Below are 19,286 nucleotides of genomic sequence, written 5' to 3'. Positions count from 1 at the left end.
GGGAATGTTTTCCCTTGGGATATTATTTATAACATTGCAGTCAGGGATTGATGATGAATTAAGATAATGGTAAGTAATATAATATATTAATTTAAATCTAAGACCACTAATTTCTTGTATGAATAAAAATACAAATTATATACTTTCCCTCATACTTTAAAAAAAAAAAAAAAAAATCGTCCTATCTTAATTCATAAAATTATTGATTTTAATATATATATTTTTTATGATTTTGGGAGGAGGTTTATCCCACCCTGGATCCACCACTGATATATAGGTACTTATTGTGAGACACAGTTGTGGTATCGAAGGAAATTTTAAAAAAAAAAGAGTAAAAAAAAGTAACGAAAATGTATGTAAAGTGCGGCAAAACGCGAAATAGTGAAAAAAATAATAAATATAATAATAATAATAATAATAATAAAGAACAGCAATAATATATAAGGAACCGCACGGAGAGGTCGCGCATGCACAGATGGACATTGAGTGCGCGCGCTTGATGTACGGCGGGCCACTACGTCGAAAAGAAACAAAAAATCGTTATACGCTTACGATCGATTATTGAGTTATTTTTCCATGAACGTCATGTTGGCGGCCTGACGGGTGCGGCCATATTTCCAGACACGGACCATTCGTGTGTCGGCGACGGGAAACGACGTAACGTCCGCTCACAAACCTCGTCCACCGCAACCCGACACCGCCGTACATCGTGCGAACGAAACCGCCACCACCGGGTACTAACGATCGTAATATTTATTTTACTAACCGCCGGTTATCTGTGTGTTTAACGTCGATTCTCGCATCGCATAAACGTTTTTATTAGTCGTTTCTGCAAAGCGTTTTTTCTTATTCAGTTACGTACGCCATATCTGTCGCCGCCGCCGCAAGATCAACAAAAGCGTGTTGGTAAAGTTACTCACGCTTCGTCCAAAAGAATATATTATTTAATTATATTGCCGTGTGTCTTGTCGCACGAGTGTGCTCGAAGAAACCTTCGTCGTTCCACGCAAATTCGGTTCAGTAGTAATTCGTCATCATGTCCGAGAGGGAAGAAAACGTATACAAGGCGAAACTCGCCGAACAGGCGGAGAGATACGATGGTGAGTTGAGTAAATGCACTCAAATATATATTTTTCGTTTGCTCTTTTTCGTTTAATTCGCTCGCGTGCTGCTCAAAAGCCATGAGTTGAAGACAATCGTTTTTCGTTCATTTCCATCCTTCCCCCTCCACGACAACCCATATTCCCGTCATCAATTTTGGTTCTACGTCTTAATCAGTTATTTATTTGGCCAAAAGGCCTTTAACGTTGGCGCGTAATGTCGTGGACGACTACGCGACCACCCGACGGCGCCGATGACGCCTCCGCCTCGCGCTTAAATAATCAATACGTATAATCGGGCGCGCTATATATTTTTTCTAGGTTAGCCGCATCGCGCACCTACGTGTATGTATGAGTATGTGTGCGTACGTGTGTGGGCACTGCTTTTATATTTTATAATATTACACACACTGTGGTGGCGGTGGTTTTTTGTTATACCGTTAGGCGTATGAAATTCTGTTGCGTTGTCCTAGTATATCTTACAATAGACAAATAACGGCTTCCTTCATAATTTTACTTCTCTAGGATTTTACCCGTTTAATTTTAGTCCGTTATCGTCGTAATTGACACCGTCGGATTCCTCCACCATTCTTTTAGTTATCAGTCATAGATAAATTGTTTGGTGTTCGTGATGACGTCGTAACTGCTTTTTGGTTCGCGGCTGCCGGTGCCGTCGATAATTTACACGAATAGTTCGGGTATTTCCCTAAACTAATTAGCACCCCTTCCTCACAAAGTCGATTCCAAAATATACCCATTTTAACAATTCTATGGAAATGTTTCATTCATGTATCAAGTTCCAATACTTACTAAGTTTCATTTCATTTTACTCTTGAACTTCATTCTGCTTATTACCATTCCCTTTGATTTTATTCCAATTGTGTTTTCAAGTATTAAATGACTATAACATTAATATAAATCGTCCCTATTGTAATTCTAAAGCGTCGTTGGAAAGGAAATTCATGTTGAATTTGATCTAAAATCACGTTCATTATTCTCGAATAATGTTGAAGAATCAGAAATCATTATATATGTTATAGAAATATCATCAGTCTTAAGTTCTAGTTTTACCTTAGGTAGTAGATAATTTTTTTAAATTGTTTGAAATTATGTGAATAATATATAAATTTTTTTTTAAATTAATTTTCTAATGAACAATCCTGATTTAATTTTGCCTTTTAACTTTCTTTTTGTATGTATCCCATACATTTTTTTTTTGCATTTTGGTTTCTTTATTGTCATTACTGCTATATTGACAAAAACCTTGTCCATATCATTATTTGTTTAATTCTTATCTTTAATATTAGCATAATTATTATTACATTTATCTATAGTTGGATGTTAAATAAATATATTGTAGGCATTAGACTAAATTCATCCTTTATGAAAATAAAACTCTTATGAATACCTTATAAATACAAGTTTAATATACCTAAATGTCATAAAAACTATAATTTCAACTATAATTTCAAAGTTAAAAAAACATTGAAATTAGTTTTAAAATTTTGTGTTGCTGAATACAGCACATTTTTTATTATTCTTGTTTATTTACTTGTTTCAATCAAATTGATAAGTAAATTATTAATAAATTTAATGAACTGTAAATTAATTCTAAATTATATCCCAATTGATAGATGTAAATTGTTATTCAGATTGTATAATATGTTCTTCATTAAACTTTATAAAGACAGATAAAATTATTTACCAATGGAAATTTGGTTTTTAATTTATTTTGTTATTTAATTTTATTTTGTGTTAAACCAAGGTACCAAGGTAGTATATTAGATACTAATTTGTTTTATAACTTTAAAAATTCATTGGATTAAATCTTTTTTGTTCTGAGCACACTTATAATAGGTTGAGTATTTATGGTTTTTAAAATATATGTACTCGTGTATTTATATACCTAAATACTTATAATTTTATTGTTACTAATTATTGAGAATATTTTTTTGGTTGTACATATTAAATTAAACTGATAATCATTACTCGTGAAGTAACTAAGAGTTTAAATAGTGTCCCATTCAAATTTAAATTGAAGTAGGAAAAGCCCCTATAATAATTGCCCATAACATTTCGGTTTTTATTTTTAGTAAATTTAGCATAAATAACAGATATGTTAGTTAAAATTGCTCTATTTTTTCTTGCAATTTTTATAAAAATCTTGTAAATCTATTCGTATGTAAGCATTACACGATTAATGTAATTAGATGCTAATTTTTTTCGTTATTGTGTGCAGTTAACATTTGTTGAAACATAATTTAGTGATCTTTGGGTACCTATTATTTTCTAATTTATTAATAGTTTTGATTCAAAAAGAACCAAAACACTCCAATGGGCAGGCCACACTTGGAGGAGCCAAAATGAACTAATTAGAGCAGTGTTAAAACAAAACCCACGAGGAAAAAGACTGCTGGGAAGACTCAAAACAAAATAAGAAGATATAGTTAAAAAGGATGTGCAATCGCTAGGAGGAGGAATAAATTGGAAAGAAAGAGCAATGAATAGTGAAGAATTGAGGAATGGATGTGAGATGGGATGATCTTGAAAGGTCTTTAACCAAAAAAAAAAAAAAAAATAGTTTTGGTTAAATTTGATATATTAATATTTAATAACCTATGATTAAAAACTTCAAAATATTTGATTGTTCCTGTTATCAATCTATAAAATTGGTAAAATCGTGTGGTTATGGCTGAAATAAATTAAATATACTTTCTTTTTATTTACAGAATTTAGATGTATGCATACTAAGAACATAGAAATGATTAATTAACAGTTTTAAACATAAAATACTTAAAAACATAAAATCACAAATTTATTTTTCTGTAGTTGAATATTTTTTTTGTTACTGATTATAAAATTTAATTTATTTATTATAATTTTTATATTTATTAAGGTTTAATAATAAATATATAATAACTACAAGTAGTATACTTATTGTAAATTAGCAATTAAATTGTATTTATCCCAAGATACACATGGATTTTGTCAAAACTATATACAAACTTAAACATTTGTTTTTGAATACCTACCTACTATTTTATTCCTCGAATAAAGTAGTATATAAAATTACTTTAAACATCTTATTTTTGAGTTCTTGTTTTATGGCTTAGCTTTAAATTAATTCAGTGTTAATTATTCAAAAATAAATATTTATTTTAATTTTTGCTAAATTAGTATTCCTTTATTTTTTAAAGTAAATCTTTTGTTCAATTTAGAAAAAATATCAATCTTAAACAAAAATATATCTGATTTTTTTAGTGGTTATAAATATTGAATCATCTGATATAAAAGATTGGAATATGAAAATGTGATTATACCTTAATAACAATTTTTAATTTGTTATGTATAGACACAAATTATTTTTTATGAATAGTAAAAGTATATTGTGCCTTATTAATATACCTGCTCTGCTTATGTATGACAGTACAGACTTAAAGAAAAAAATAACGAACTCTAAAAATAACTCGTTAGATAATATATTTGAGGTCTTTGTGTTTAAGTGAATCTAATTGATTATTTCTTTCGTGTATTCATAATGTTCACAATTAGGATATTTTTATATAAAAACTGATGAGTTACCTATTTATTTTTTGGTTACAAAATATTTTTTACTCTCTAATTTATTTAATTTTTGTAATAGTTTTAAATAATTAACAGAAATATTATCCAAACATTTATTTATAAAATGTATATTTCATTGTAATTATCAATTTTTTTTTATTATTAATATTATTATTATTATTATTATATGTTTTTTTTATACCTTCATACCTACTTAAGTGACCTAAAAGTACAAAATCAATATTATTGTTTTTTTTTTATTAAACTGTGGGAAAGTTCTATTAAAAATAATGTTTTACTTTCTTACTGCAAAATGTTTATTTAATTTCTAGATAAGGTATTTAAAAAAAAATAAAATATCAAAGTCTATTTTTTATTAATATATTAAAGAAATATACGTAATTATGTAAATTCTTAAATTAATTCATTAATTAATGTTCTTATATTTTTAGTCAATTAATTATGAACTTGGGCTAAAATATTTGCTATATTTTAATCTATATAAACTAATCTAATTTTTTTATCATTAAAAACAATTTAATTTTTGTTGGTGTTTTTTGTTTTGAGTAATTAATTATTCATTTTATGTTCAATAAGAATTTTAACTTGTTTGTTATTTATTAAACATATAGTTGTAGTATTGTAAGAATTCTTTTGTAAATACATAGTTATCTGAAATAGTAATTTTTGTCACTAAGCCAATGTATTTTAATTTATTGTGAATGGGTTAGGGGTGTAGCGGTACGTACCAGTCCTTATAACATTGGTGTTTCCATGGTGACGTTCTCCCCTTCGTGTCAACGTATGTATTATACCAGGCGTGTACACCTCATGTTGGTCCCAATGGTCTATTGATCTGCAAGTTAACTTTTCGTTCAGGCATTACGATACTAATACATATTTAACTAAAGATAATTAGGTTTATTAATAAAATGATCAATTTTTAGTTTATTAGTATCAATTATTCAATCGCGAATATGAATAAGTACTAAAATCTGGACATTGAAACAAAAATTAAACGTTGATATTTTATGTGATGACTGAATTATTTTTTACTCGCCGATTAGTAATTTATTCTTTTAACTGTTAATTTCTAGTGTGACGTAGTCGGGAGTGACCGATATAAGATACTCTTTAGCGTAGGTTTTCTAGTTCTTTTTAATATATTTTACCGTAGCTCTGGAGCGTAAAGGAAAAGGATCTTAATACTACAAATAAATTTAGATTGATTCAGATAATTATTATGGTTTAATACATAATTTTAACTTACAAGTATGGATATCTTTATCAGAAGAATGCGGAGTTTTAATTGCACCAGATGATAATCTTTGCCGAACTGCCGTTTCTTATTTGTTTGATATTGGCCTTTATAAGTTAATTATAATGTAACAATCGTTTACTAGAGTACGGAAACACATTGTATTGGTTTGTTTATCAGTAATATTTCATTTATATCATAACAGTTTTAACCCTTAATATTTTATCATAAAGTTAAAAAGATTTACTCAAATAACATACACATTTGTAAATAATACATTGTATTACTAAGTATTTTAAAATATGAAAACTACAATTTATTAAATTATGGTATTTCCATATTATTCTATTTATAACTTGTGATTTTTTTGAATTTCCCCATATAGCATATTTTATTACAAGTTTAAATGTTATTGATCCATTATTATATCTACAGTAGAACTCCGATTATCAGAACTAATTAATGTCGAGGGTGGTCCGGATAAGCAAATATCCGGATAATTGACATATGGCATATCAAAAGTTATATAATTGTATGTATATATTTATTATTAATATGTAAGCAATTTAATTTAAAATTTGTAAACATACACAAATAGTTTTATTATAATATTTAACTGAAACAAAATAAGCTTTAATTATAATATGTGACATATTTTTTTTTTTTTTAAAAAGCCGACATGGCACATTTTTTATTTTATTTTGAAAAATTATGATATTTTATTTTCTTTAGAGCAGCTATGTCTCTCAATCTTAATTGTAACAATTGAGTAGTATTCGATTCTTCTTACCTTCAGACCATTTAATGCTAAATCCAATGCATCAAAAACTTCAGAAGAGACGCCCCATTTTCACCTTCAGTCAAATCGTCAGTTTCATTTTCCTCTCTCATTCAGTATCATTTTCTTCAAATAAGCTACGAACTATTTCATTATCTAAAAATTTGTGATATCCAGGATAATTTGTATCCATAAGCAACTACTCATTTATATTATCACAATTTTCAAATACGTGAACCAGGCACGTGTCGTTTTTTTTTTCTCTTCTGGTTGATTGGCGTTCGGATAATCGGAATTATACTGTATTTAGTTTTATATGTGTTTCTATAATTATTTTATTATACTTTCTGCTATAGATTGAGTAGAAATTACTACACTTTTTTTTATTGTTTATTCCAGCGGTTCTCAATCTTTTTAGTACCGCGACCCAAATTTTCCCCGAAAAATCTTTCGCGACCCACATGATTTCACTTTTCAAAAAGAAGTAAAAACAAAATTTATATTATATAAATGTATACATTTTTATTAGGTATTTAGTTTTTTATAGGTTTATAATTAATATACTTTTACAAATGTACTTTTAATAATAAGGTGTGTGCTTGTTTTCTCTTACGGTTAATAACAGCATTGACATCGACATCAATTTTAGTTATTTTCAAACGTAAAGTGTTCGATAAGTTTAGCTTGTTCCGATGTTTGTTTGATGAAATTAAATGCAAACTGATGTGGTTAATTATATTTTCAGCTAATTTTATATCATTTTTAGTTATGAAAATTTGATATGTTTCAAAGCAATCATCATTTTGCTTTTCAATGTTGTTTTGCCATAAAGTAAGTTTTTTCATAAAACCTTTAATTTTGTCATGAACCGCAAATATATCGGCTCCTTGTATTCTTTGTAAATATAAATTTAATTCCTCAAGTTTACTGATTAATTTAGCATACATTTCTTAGAATCTATAATTTAAAAAACGTTCGTCACCCACTAAAAATTGACTGACAGCCTACTAGTGGGTTACGACCCACACTTTGAGAAACGTTGGTTTATTCGATGTCTACAATCTGTTCCTTTAAGAACAATAAGAATATTTGATGATTCATTTACATGATTAGTTTGATGAGAGGAGTCACCCAGTGGTATCACTACTCCTTTGTTTTTTTCTTTATACTGTATATTATTCTAAATTAGGAAAATTAGGAAACTAGGGCACTAATAAATGATTAGTGACTGTTGTAAGATGTATAAGTTAAATTTGATAACAATATAATAATTATTATTTTTAATCTAATTCTTAAAATTATATAATTAAATCTTCCTTTTTGTTATTGATTGATTTATTTTTAAAAAAAATATATTTATATTATAATAATACCTCTTATACATTTAAATTTGTATTAATTATTTATTTTCTTATAATTTATGTTGATGTTTTCAGAAATGGTAGATTCCATGAAAAAAGTAGCATCATTAGATGTTGAATTATCCGTAGAAGAACGAAACCTGTTATCTGTAGCTTATAAAAATGTGATTGGAGCTCGGCGAGCTAGCTGGCGCATAATTTCCAGCATTGAACAGAAAGAAGAAAACAAAGGTGCTGAAGAAAAGCTGGAGATGATTCGCCAATATAGATCTCAAGTATAATTAAATCTATCAACCTATTATTTTTTTTAAACATAAATATTATTGATGTTCAAAAAAATATATTAATTATAATTGTTTATAGGTTGAGAAAGAACTACGGGATATTTGTTCAGACATTTTAAATGTACTTGATAAACATTTAATAGCTTGTGCTGCTTCAGGCGAATCTAAAGTTTTCTATTACAAGATGTAAGATTTATTTATTATCTTAATCATTATTTTCATATTAAAGTGATTCTTCAAACTTAATTCTATTATTAATAACCAATTTATTTAATAGGAAAGGTGACTACCACAGATACCTGGCTGAATTTGCTACTGGAGATGACAGAAAAGAAGCTGCTGAACATTCTTTGGTTGCCTACAAAGCTGCTAGTGATATTGCTAATCAAGACTTACCGCCTACTCATCCAATAAGGTATAATTATTACAATTCTATATTTGTTCATATTAATATTAAATTTTCTTTAAAGGTTGGGTTTAGCGCTGAATTTTTCCGTTTTCTACTATGAGATTCTCAACACCCCTGATAGAGCTTGTCATCTAGCCAAAAAAGCATTTGATGAAGCAATTGCTGAATTGGACACATTGTCAGAGGAAAGCTATAAAGATTCCACACTAATTATGCAGTTGTTAAGGGACAACCTGACTTTATGGACTTCAGATATGCAGGGAGATGGTATAGAATAATTTTTAATTTAGTTTTTATTACTATTTTACTAATTTGAGTTAATTATCTTAGGTACAGAAGCAGAACCAAAAGAGCAGCTTCAAGATGTCGAAGATCAAGATGTCTCATAAATGCCTTCTGTGACTGCGCTATAATAAATTAACTTAAATTGTCATCGAAAAACAGTGTCTGTGTACAAACAATATCAAATATGAAAACATAAAAAATATGCATTCAATAGTTACAGCCCTATAAGTAAACGCGACTCACTCCAAGACTGTCAAATTTTTTTTTCGTACACTTTGATTTACTTTTATCTCGCTGGCAGGGAAAAATGCGGCAGCTAATTGGTTTTATCGTATAAATTCCCGAAAATAATTTAATAAAACAAATTTTGTGTCTTTCTGTTCAGTATTATGTGTTAAAAGTTTTATTTTTGTATTTAAATTATAAGGCTTTTTATTATTTTTTTATTATAATTTTTTTTTATTATTATTATTATTTTTTTTTTACATATTTATATATAGAAAGAAAACAAGTTCAACATGTTGCTTATCACTTAATACTAAGTGTTCAATACTTAGGAGAATAACTTTTTCTTTCTACTTATATAATAAAAAAAAATATATATTAATAAAAATCATCACTCAAAAATCTCATTTAGAATTCAGAATTGATAGGATATGTGCATGGATGTGCTTAAGTCAGTTCCTGTAATTAAATCTGTGTTAGTGTTGTTTGTTTATCACATTTATTTGCTTTAAATATTATTCTAAACAAGTCCTAGCATGACCAATTATATTTTATTACTATTTAGTTTTTGTTGCACTTTAATTTCCAATGATAAGATACCACATTTACGTAGCGTGTGCAAATTGTTTAAAGAGAAATGGAATCAAAGTGTACTATAAAAAAATTTTGGTATGCAGTTGATTTTTTTTTATTTTTATGTATTTTTATTTTTCCGTTTTACCTAATTTCATCTTAACATACTAAATTAAAAGGTATAATAATATCTGTCATATATATACATATATATGTATACTTTAATGTCAATTAGTTTTTACTTTTATAACAAGTATTTGACTTATGCACATGAAGTATTTGGGATCATTAATGAGTTCAACTTAAAGTTTAATCCCTGCCTCTACACAAAACTACTAACTACTGCAACAAGTTTAAAATCTGAAAATGATATCAGCAATAATTAATTATATTGTTAATGATTTTTAATGTCTGTAACATAAAGAAAACAAGTGCAACATTTTGAATGTTTTCGTCATTCCGTTTTCTTAGATAAAAAAAAATCCTTAGGTTATATGTGTTTATTATAGAATTATTATAGGGTTTATTATATAATTACTAAATGAAAATTTTGTTCAATGAAAAAAAATTGTAGTGCTTTACAAGTTTTCCCTAAGAATTTGTTTTTTATATAGATATTGTAACTATAAAAAAAACCATATTATGTTGATAGAATTATGCGAATAACTTTTAACTTAATATTCGTAAGGCTACGAATATTTCTAATCGCATTTGATAGCATTTCGAGGTTTTTTTTTTGTGATATGTTTTTTTATGCTGTATTCATTTAACTACATGTACTGACAATACTTGTGTGTATTTTTTATTGTGTGTTAATCACATCAAATACGGACCAAAATGTTTACAGCCAAAACTTAAAAAAAAACTTAACGTAGTTCTTAGCCACCTATCAATTATTTAGTCTTATTTATTATGTAGATTTTTTTTCTACTTCTCAGTATACGTGATTATTAAAAAATAAATATTTGAAAAAACTATTTGACAGTGTTTCCGGAGTGTTTCCTTTGCCGGTAACCAAATAAAAATTTATTACATACTTATAGATTTATAATTTATACACTTGTGTGTGTGTATGTATGTATATTTATATATATATATACACACACATATATATATATATTCAACACTTGATCAACATTTAAATGAGTGAATGTGTGTCTGATAGGGAACCTCTGTATCACTCCGATCTACCCTTTCGCATACCTGCTCTATGTAATGTTTAGTAGTCATGCCGGTAACTTTTTTTACGTAAAGTTTTAAGATGTATATTATTATTTATTTGTCTCTTTAAACAATAATATTAATATAATTAATAACATTAAAACTATTATAATATGCGCCATTGCATTAAATTTTTACATCTTTCACATTTTTGATATTTTTTTCTTTTTGGAAAATACCATTGATACCTTACTTCTATAAAGTTAATATTTTCAGGTTTTTAGTGTATATTGAAATTAGTTAAGAAATGAAAACTTACCAAAAAAAAAAAAACTGATTATAACTAATGAAAAGTATTTTGCATTTGACATAATTGCTTTTCTCTAATCAGTCGTTTAAATATTTTAATGTTCTAAGATTGATTAATTGGACTAGATTATATGGCTTTATATTCAGATTAAATTCTGATGTCATAATTATGACAGCTGTTATGTTAAATATTCAATGCAAGGGTTTACATAATTATACATGAGAACAGATGCATACAAAACTGGGAATAAGAGGTTCAAACCTTCCTGAAATTCAGGAAAATTATATATGTTTTTATTGAGTAAAAGTAGTTTATATTTTATTCTTGTAAAAATGTATAATTTAAAATCCTGCCAAAATATTTTTTTGTGTACGCACCAGCATGAGAATAAAGTAATTTTAATATTTGTAAAATTATAGCTTACATATCACAAGTGATTGATTAATGATTTTTGTATATTATTTTTTAGAAGCGTGTATAACTTATTTTTTAACTATTTGAATAAATTAAACAGTAGAGAATAAATGTTTGCCGTCATAGAATAAAACTACAAATCTTCATAAGTAAATGGATAATTCTTATTCTTTCTTATTTACTTCTTATGCACTGCTCATATTGTATATAATAAGTTATTATTAATAACTAGACTTAGGGACTTCTAGCATTTGCATACTTTTTTTATTATTGTTAAATATAGCAGAGTGCGAAATAAATTCGTTTCTCGGTGCCATGATGTTAGATTTAATATTTGATAGATTTTGCAAGAAAATGCATATTTTAAAATTGTTATGCTTATTTTGCATAGTTCGACAACTTTTTAATATTAAAAACTATATATACATATTTCAACCGTTCGAAAAAAGAATGTACTTAATACTTTCAGTAATATGTATATATATAATGTATATCTGCAAACTACCTCTCATATCTCGTTATAATTTCTGTGTAAGTACAAAAAATACTTTGAACTCGTATTGACCGTATAACTCACTGGATATCGACCGGATGTTAATAAAGATAATAGTCAATATAGAATAGATTATTTGTTTAGTGTGTGTTCAGTAGAGATGGGATTTATCGTTCATTAAGGTGAACTAGTTAGAACTAGTCGTTCATCGTTCATATATTTGACGATTCGTTCGTATGAATACGTACTCCGTATCAACGAATCGTTCATGAATGATTAAGGTACTAGCTCGTAAAGGGAACGGTGAACGAGTCATTCATCAAAAGTGAACTAGTACGAAACCGGTCACTTGGGTGAATAGTTCAATTGAACTAGTTCGTTCATGAACGACACATTTCTAGTGTTCAGTCGATTATTATCCGTCATTGTTTTTGCGTCTCGCTACCACAAACATCGAATCATACTTAAAACGTTGAACATTTTATAGCGTATATTTTGTAACATTGTGTAATGCTGAAAGTACAACAATCTACGAGTAGCCGACTACAAAGTTTTGTTTCGGAATTCAAAGATACATTTACATCCGATGGACACGTTTTATTTTGTGTACTATGTGGTTATTTTTTTTTTTTTTTGTTAATGCATATTTTAATGATTTTAGAAGCATATTTGTGTATTTTTTAGAGCTCTAAGTCCCTAAGCCTACTTCTAACCAAAGCAGAAGGAACTTTTTTTTTTATATTGATCGTTTTTATTTGATCTTACGGCGATTACAAGGGACCTTGAATCTTCTGACCTAATCTTATCAACTCGATTACGTACGATTTATCTTTTTGAGAACACAATTTCCTATTTTTGTTGTATATTATACAGTGTATAACAATAGAAACCCGTAAATTGACAAGATTGCGTATGCAACGTTGCCAAATTATAAGTATGATAAATGCAACACTTCTCTCTATAACTTTGCCATTATGTAAAGTATTACAGTAAGTAAAATGCGATTTAAGTGAAGCAGTAGAATATGTTGAAACTGTTTTAAGTGAAGTGAAAGATATGCGAAAAAAATATTGATGACACTTTCAAAGAAATATTCACTAAATCAGAACAATTATTAATATTCGTGAATGATGAAGAAAAAATAAAAATACCTACCAAGATTAGTCGGTAATTCAAAAAATAAAATTAACGTAGATACCAAAATTCCTGAAGATTACTTTCGTTTTTCTATTGCAATTCCTTTCTATGTTGATTTTATTAGTCAAATTAAAGAATGATTTTCCAAACACAAGACAATTTTATCGTCTTTGTATTTATTAATACCAAAAATATGTGTAAAATCTTCAATTTTAGAATAGATTTTAGATTATATTCAAATTTTATAAATATTGATTCATTACTTTCAGAAATAAAATTGCGGAAAAGAAAATGGATTGTATTTAAAGATACACATCGTCCAAAAATAGCTATAGAATCATTAAATTATTGTAACCTTGAACTTTTTCCAAATATTCATTTTTTTATTAAAAGTACACATTGCCGGTTTCTACAGCAACTCCTGAACGAAATTTTTCGACATTAAAACGGGTCAAGACATTTTTACGAAATTCTACTGGACAAGAAAGACTATCTGGCCTAGCTCTATTAAGTGCCCATAGAGATGTTACGATTAATCCCAAAGAAATATTAAACCAGTTTGCTCTTCAAAAAGATAGAAGCATTTTTTAGTTTAAAATATATTGAATTTGTGTATGTCATCACTTAATTTTGTTTTTATGTTTTGTATAGTGTAAGGTGGCAAGATGTCAAAGTAATTTTATTTATTTAATTATATATTTTATTAAAAGAAGAAAACTTTTTTGGTCTTATTTTTAACCAAATTTTAAAACCTAAATTCAGTAAAATTACAATAAACATATTTGGGCCCCCCCCCCAAAAAAAAAAAAATATTTCTAGATACAGCCTTGTAAAACAATATCTATTTATAGCAGTTATTTATCTGTGCAACGAAAAAAAAAGATACCTAACGAAATTTATCATGTTTTAGAAAAAATATGTATTTACATACAAATCCCAGCTCTAGTAATGAGTATACAAACCATAACGGGTACCCGAAATTTTGTAAATCGGATAATACCCGTAAAACTCGGGTATCCGGGTATCAAGATCACTAGAATATACTCGTATCTATAATTTCCGTTGAATTCGTTTTTTCGAACGAAGCCGGGAATCATCATTGCTTTTAAATTATTTACGACTTCATAACCATACTATAGTTAGTTCATAGGTACACAATAAACACCTATTGAAACGCTGAATAATTGTATTCTGAAGTAACTGAGGCGAGACGAGTTCCCCAAACATTCAACTGAGTCAACACCCGATTTCCTGCTTGTATTTATCCTGACATCCTGTTCGTAGGTGCTGATATACCTATCAGTACAGTCTTTCCCCATTTTAATAAGAATCGCTTATTCATTTACATGGTTAAAAATACTTATATACTCGTATATTATACTATACGCGTGTATGCAACTTTACTACATAATTAAAACATGTGATTTCGACTGCATAACTCATACACCGGTGCGCATTGCGCGTACACCGTGTTCTAGGCATCTATCCAGTGGCGGACTGGCCCAGGTGGAGAGTGGTAGAAATCCACGGGGACCGCTGTCATGAGAGGCCCCTTCGTCACGGTGCACTTTTAATAAAAATATATTATATTATAATTTTATATTCAATGATGCTATAGTTACTAAATTAACAAGAATAGATAATAACACACGAATACACAATTCTGGGGCACGAATTCGTTTACATAATATTATTATTTACTTCTAATATCGTAGATATATCTACATTTTTCTAATATACCTAGTAATCTATAGCAAATATATATCTTGATCAATTAAAACTGAAACTTCAACATTTTTTTCAAAAGTCTACTCAAACATATCTAATCCAGTAGGTAAAAGAACAAAATTAATATACTCAGTCCGAAACCGAAGAGAAAAGTAACGTGGAAATCGAATTAAAAAAACAAAAAAGTTGATGGGATAAACAAATATGTTTCCTAGTAAGATTGATAGTGTAAATATTCGTTTTATTTACAATGTTTATTTAATCATGATCAATAATATTTTTGTTTATGGTTTCAGGTAATGCAATTTACAGTAACCACGACAAGAAAAATTACTTGCATTGTGTCTAAGTTTGATGTATAATTTAAATTTACATATCTGCTTATACTAGGGTGATCAGACGTCCCGTTTAAAACGGGATTGTCCCTTTTTTATCATCACGTCCCGTTGTCCCGACAAACTTCAAATGGGACGCTTTTTTTCCCGTTTTTAGAAGACTGTCCCGTTTTAATCCCGTTATTTCCATATTATTTATTATATTATGTATTTTAATATCGAAACCCTTACATCAATAATAATTACCAAAAAACAATTTAAAAACTTAACTTGTTCACAATTTTATGAATTTTTTTTAGAACACCCGAAATTGTTAAATTCAATAAATTTTTCCGAAAAGTACGAGAAAACAGTGGAATGTATAGAAAAAGGCTTACAACATTCATAAATAATGGAGATAGCTGATAGTATATAATTTTCCTGATTCTTGTTAAAAAAATGTAAGTCATTATATGTAACAATACAAAATTATTTAATACTTTAATTGTAATATTAAAATGAAATTTTTTTAACTGTTTAAAAAATTATAATAGTTTTGAAATGTTACATTTTGTTGTTTGATGAATAATTAAAAGAAAATATTTTATTATTTAGGAATAATAATTATTAATAAAAATAAAATTTAATAAAAATAAAACAATAAAAAAAAAAGTAGTATGTTTTATTATGTTATAATTTGTTTAATTTGTTAATTAAAAAAAGTATTAAACGATTTTCATTTATAAGTTATATTTTGATATTAAAGAATCTCGATTATGGAGGAAATAATAAGTGTTATTTTACCTATTATTATTTATTTATTTTTGGGGGGGGGGGGGGGGAATAAAATTTATATGTCCGGGGGCGCCAAATTTTTAAATACGGGCCTGACGGTATTATTCTTATTTTTTCAAAACCCTCTCCGAAATTTTTTTCTGCGTCCGCCCCTGGAAATAGGTAATAAGTTATAATTTATTTTAATAAAATGTATAACCATTAACCGTAACTTGTAATTGATACTTTCTATAAGAATAGTGACAAATAAATTGATTAATCAAAACATGTATATTTAACAAAATTATAAAATATTTTATAAAACCAGAACAATATTAATAAATTTAAATTGCAATTTATATATATATATATTGTTGTACATACATAGAAAATTTAATGAAAATAATTTTATTTATACAAAAAAAAAATAAATAAATATAATATAATATACAATGGCGTAGATACAATTTTTTTCTGGAGGGGGATGTTTATGAGTAAGTTTTTAAGTGTTCTTAGTATATCTTAAAACGAGGTCATATGTAATAATATTACATTTAAAATAGTATTATTATTATGTGCCGTATTTAATGAAAATTATTTTGCTACTCAATTTTTAACATATACCTAATCATAGTAAAATCGAAATATTTTACTATAATATGTGAATATCAATAAATAATAAATATCATTAAAAAAAATTCTGTGGGGAGGGTGTAAACCCCTTATTTGTATTATTAATATATTAATATTTATATAAAACATCACAAATAATTTATAATAGTATCTATTGGTGATTTCCCGAAGATTAATCACACGATAATAACGAGACGATATATCGGTAACGTTCTATCACTGTAAAATATTACGATATATCGACTTCATATATCGATATTTTCGATATATTAATGTATCGTTGCCATCCCTAGTAACACCTCATTTACCACATCTTACGGCTAGACATAAGCGTGCGCACACGGGATTCCGGGTGTGCCCGTGTACCCCGAAATGTTGTAAATGGGGCCCTACAATTTAAGTCTTAGAGTAAGGAGCCCATATTTTAACTGATGTTGCTCAAATTAAATGTAATTTATTCTAAAATATTTGGTAAAATGTGACTAAATAATGTTCCGTATACGATTATTATACGATTACGATCTATTACAAAAAAAAAAAAAAAAAAAAAACAAAATGTTCTAAACTTTCGCGAAAAAAAAAAAATTGTTACGATGATTTAAGAACTACAGTTGACTACAAAAGTGCAAATCATAAATAATTGAAGTTATTTGAGAAACATATACGAGATTCAAGGAAAACATATTCATTGGGATTAATACACCGAAATATTAAATAAAAAATTAAAGTTATTTAATTATTTATACATTATAATTATAATATAATACATTAAATATACTACATGTTTTATTAAGAAAGGGCCCAAAAGTATTATAGGCACTTCTTGAAATACAGATCTGCGTACGCCTATGCCAGCAACCTAACCAGCAATATGTATGATTTAGCCATTACATATAATGCCTAAACATTTTATAAAATGACTGAAATTACCAGGCAAATTATATAGTATACAAATTCCCTAGTCATTATAATGTATATACAGGGCCGCAGCAACACATTATTCTAGGAGGGGCAAGCTCTAATTTTGCCGCCCCTCATTTAATCACTCAGCCCCAATAATTTACATATAAATTTCAGTGTTGTTATTACAATGTAAGTTTGAGTAAAATTCTAAAATATTTAATATTTAATTGGATGTTAAATGACAAATATGCTATTTTACTGTTGTTAAATGATAAGTTAGGTTTTTTGAAAAATTAAGGTATAAAAATTTATGCTTAAACTATACAAAATATACATATTATGTATAGTATACATGTTAAATACATAGTAATGTTATAACTAGGGCAGATGACTTATAGCATTTGCATATTTTTTTAGCACAGTCACAAAAATAGCAGAGTACGAAACAAATACGTTTCATGTTTTCACAAAGCTAGTTTTGAAATTTTATTTTGCATATAAATGCATATTTTGAGTTTTTTTAGTTTTTAGGGCATATTTCTTCCATTCATACTTTTAGATGCATATTTTAAATAATTTATCATTTCATCAATATATTTTTCGTTAATGTTTTTATTTATTCTTTTACACAACCAAAATGTTATTAAATTCTAATGTAAACATTTTTTTTTTTTTAAAGTCCTTCCTCGTGTAGTAATATTAAAAAATACAGCACCTCGCACCTGATCTTTCACTTCCTCTAGAATCTATAACTAAATGGTTAAAACACATAAGCCCATAAATTCAAATAATTCAATACTTATTGTAACATTTAAGTTGTATTTAAACTTTAAATAAAACATATTCATTAAATTAGTAGGCACTTATAGAAGAAAAAATCTATATTTTTTTTCCAAAATATTAATTTTAAAATGTATATTTTTAATGCATATTATTAGTTTTAAAATGCATATTTTTAATGCATATTTTATGTATATAACTGCATATTTGGTGATTTTTTAGAGCTACAAGTCCTCTGCCCTAGTCAGGCGCGGATCCAGAATAGATTTACGGGGGGGGGGGGGCATCAAATAATATCAATTAATTATCAGGGTTTATTATGTTATATTATTTTGACACTAGCATAATAATGATTGAAATTAAATTTATCTTTAAGTAGACCATAAAATATATATACAAACATTTTTTTTTAAATATTTAGTTTTCTCAAGATTTTATTTTATTGCTTATCAAATGTTTAATTACATTACTTTTTCTAGTTTTTACTGTAATTTATAATTTATGATAAATTCTAATCAAATATACAACTTAAAGTTAGGTTAATTTATTATTATTTATGGTTTTCAAATTGCAAATGGAATTTTTCTTTTGCTTTTGGAGAAACGTTGAATTAATTTTTCAACATCAATGGCAATGTTTCTATGAATGTTTAATAATGCAAGTCCAGTCAAACGTGTTTCACACATTGTTGATCTTAGCCATGTTTTAAGACGCCGTAGTGAAGAGAATGACATTTCAGAGCTAGAATTACTAATTGGTAATGTAATTAATAATTTTAATATTTTATTTATTAAAGGAAAAA

General features: G+C 27.2%; 1 protein-coding gene across 1 annotated transcript; it reads left to right on the top strand.

Moving 5' to 3' along the window:
- The first annotated feature begins 622 nt into the window (after positions 1–622).
- LOC112694606 (14-3-3 protein epsilon) lies at positions 623–9,426 on the top strand. Its single transcript, XM_025570134.1, has 6 exons — positions 623–1,100; positions 8,137–8,336; positions 8,425–8,531; positions 8,623–8,760; positions 8,816–9,021; positions 9,085–9,426. Exons 1-6 carry the CDS (start codon positions 1,037–1,039, stop codon positions 9,141–9,143), a joined length of 774 nt encoding a protein of 257 aa, XP_025425919.1. The 5' UTR covers positions 623–1,036; the 3' UTR covers positions 9,144–9,426.
- The last annotated feature ends 9,860 nt before the right edge of the window (positions 9,427–19,286 follow it).

The sequence above is a fragment of the Sipha flava genome, unplaced genomic scaffold (genome assembly GCF_003268045.1).
Source record: "Sipha flava isolate LNK unplaced genomic scaffold, YSA_version1 131_pilon_pilon, whole genome shotgun sequence".
Lineage (NCBI taxonomy): Eukaryota > Metazoa > Arthropoda > Insecta > Hemiptera > Aphididae > Sipha > Sipha flava.
Note: the sequence above shows the minus strand (reverse complement) of the source record. Positions and strands in the feature narration are given on the sequence as shown.

Coding starts and splice junctions, on each gene's coding strand:
- LOC112694606 (XM_025570134.1), top strand. CDS start 1,037: ATGTCCGAGAGGGAAGAAAACGTATACAAGGCGAAACTCGCCGAACAG. Junction 8,337..8,424: donor TTCGCCAATATAGATCTCAA/GTATAATTAAAT, acceptor AATTGTTTATAG/GTTGAGAAAGAACTACGGGA. Junction 8,532..8,622: donor AAAGTTTTCTATTACAAGAT/GTAAGATTTATT, acceptor TTTATTTAATAG/GAAAGGTGACTACCACAGAT.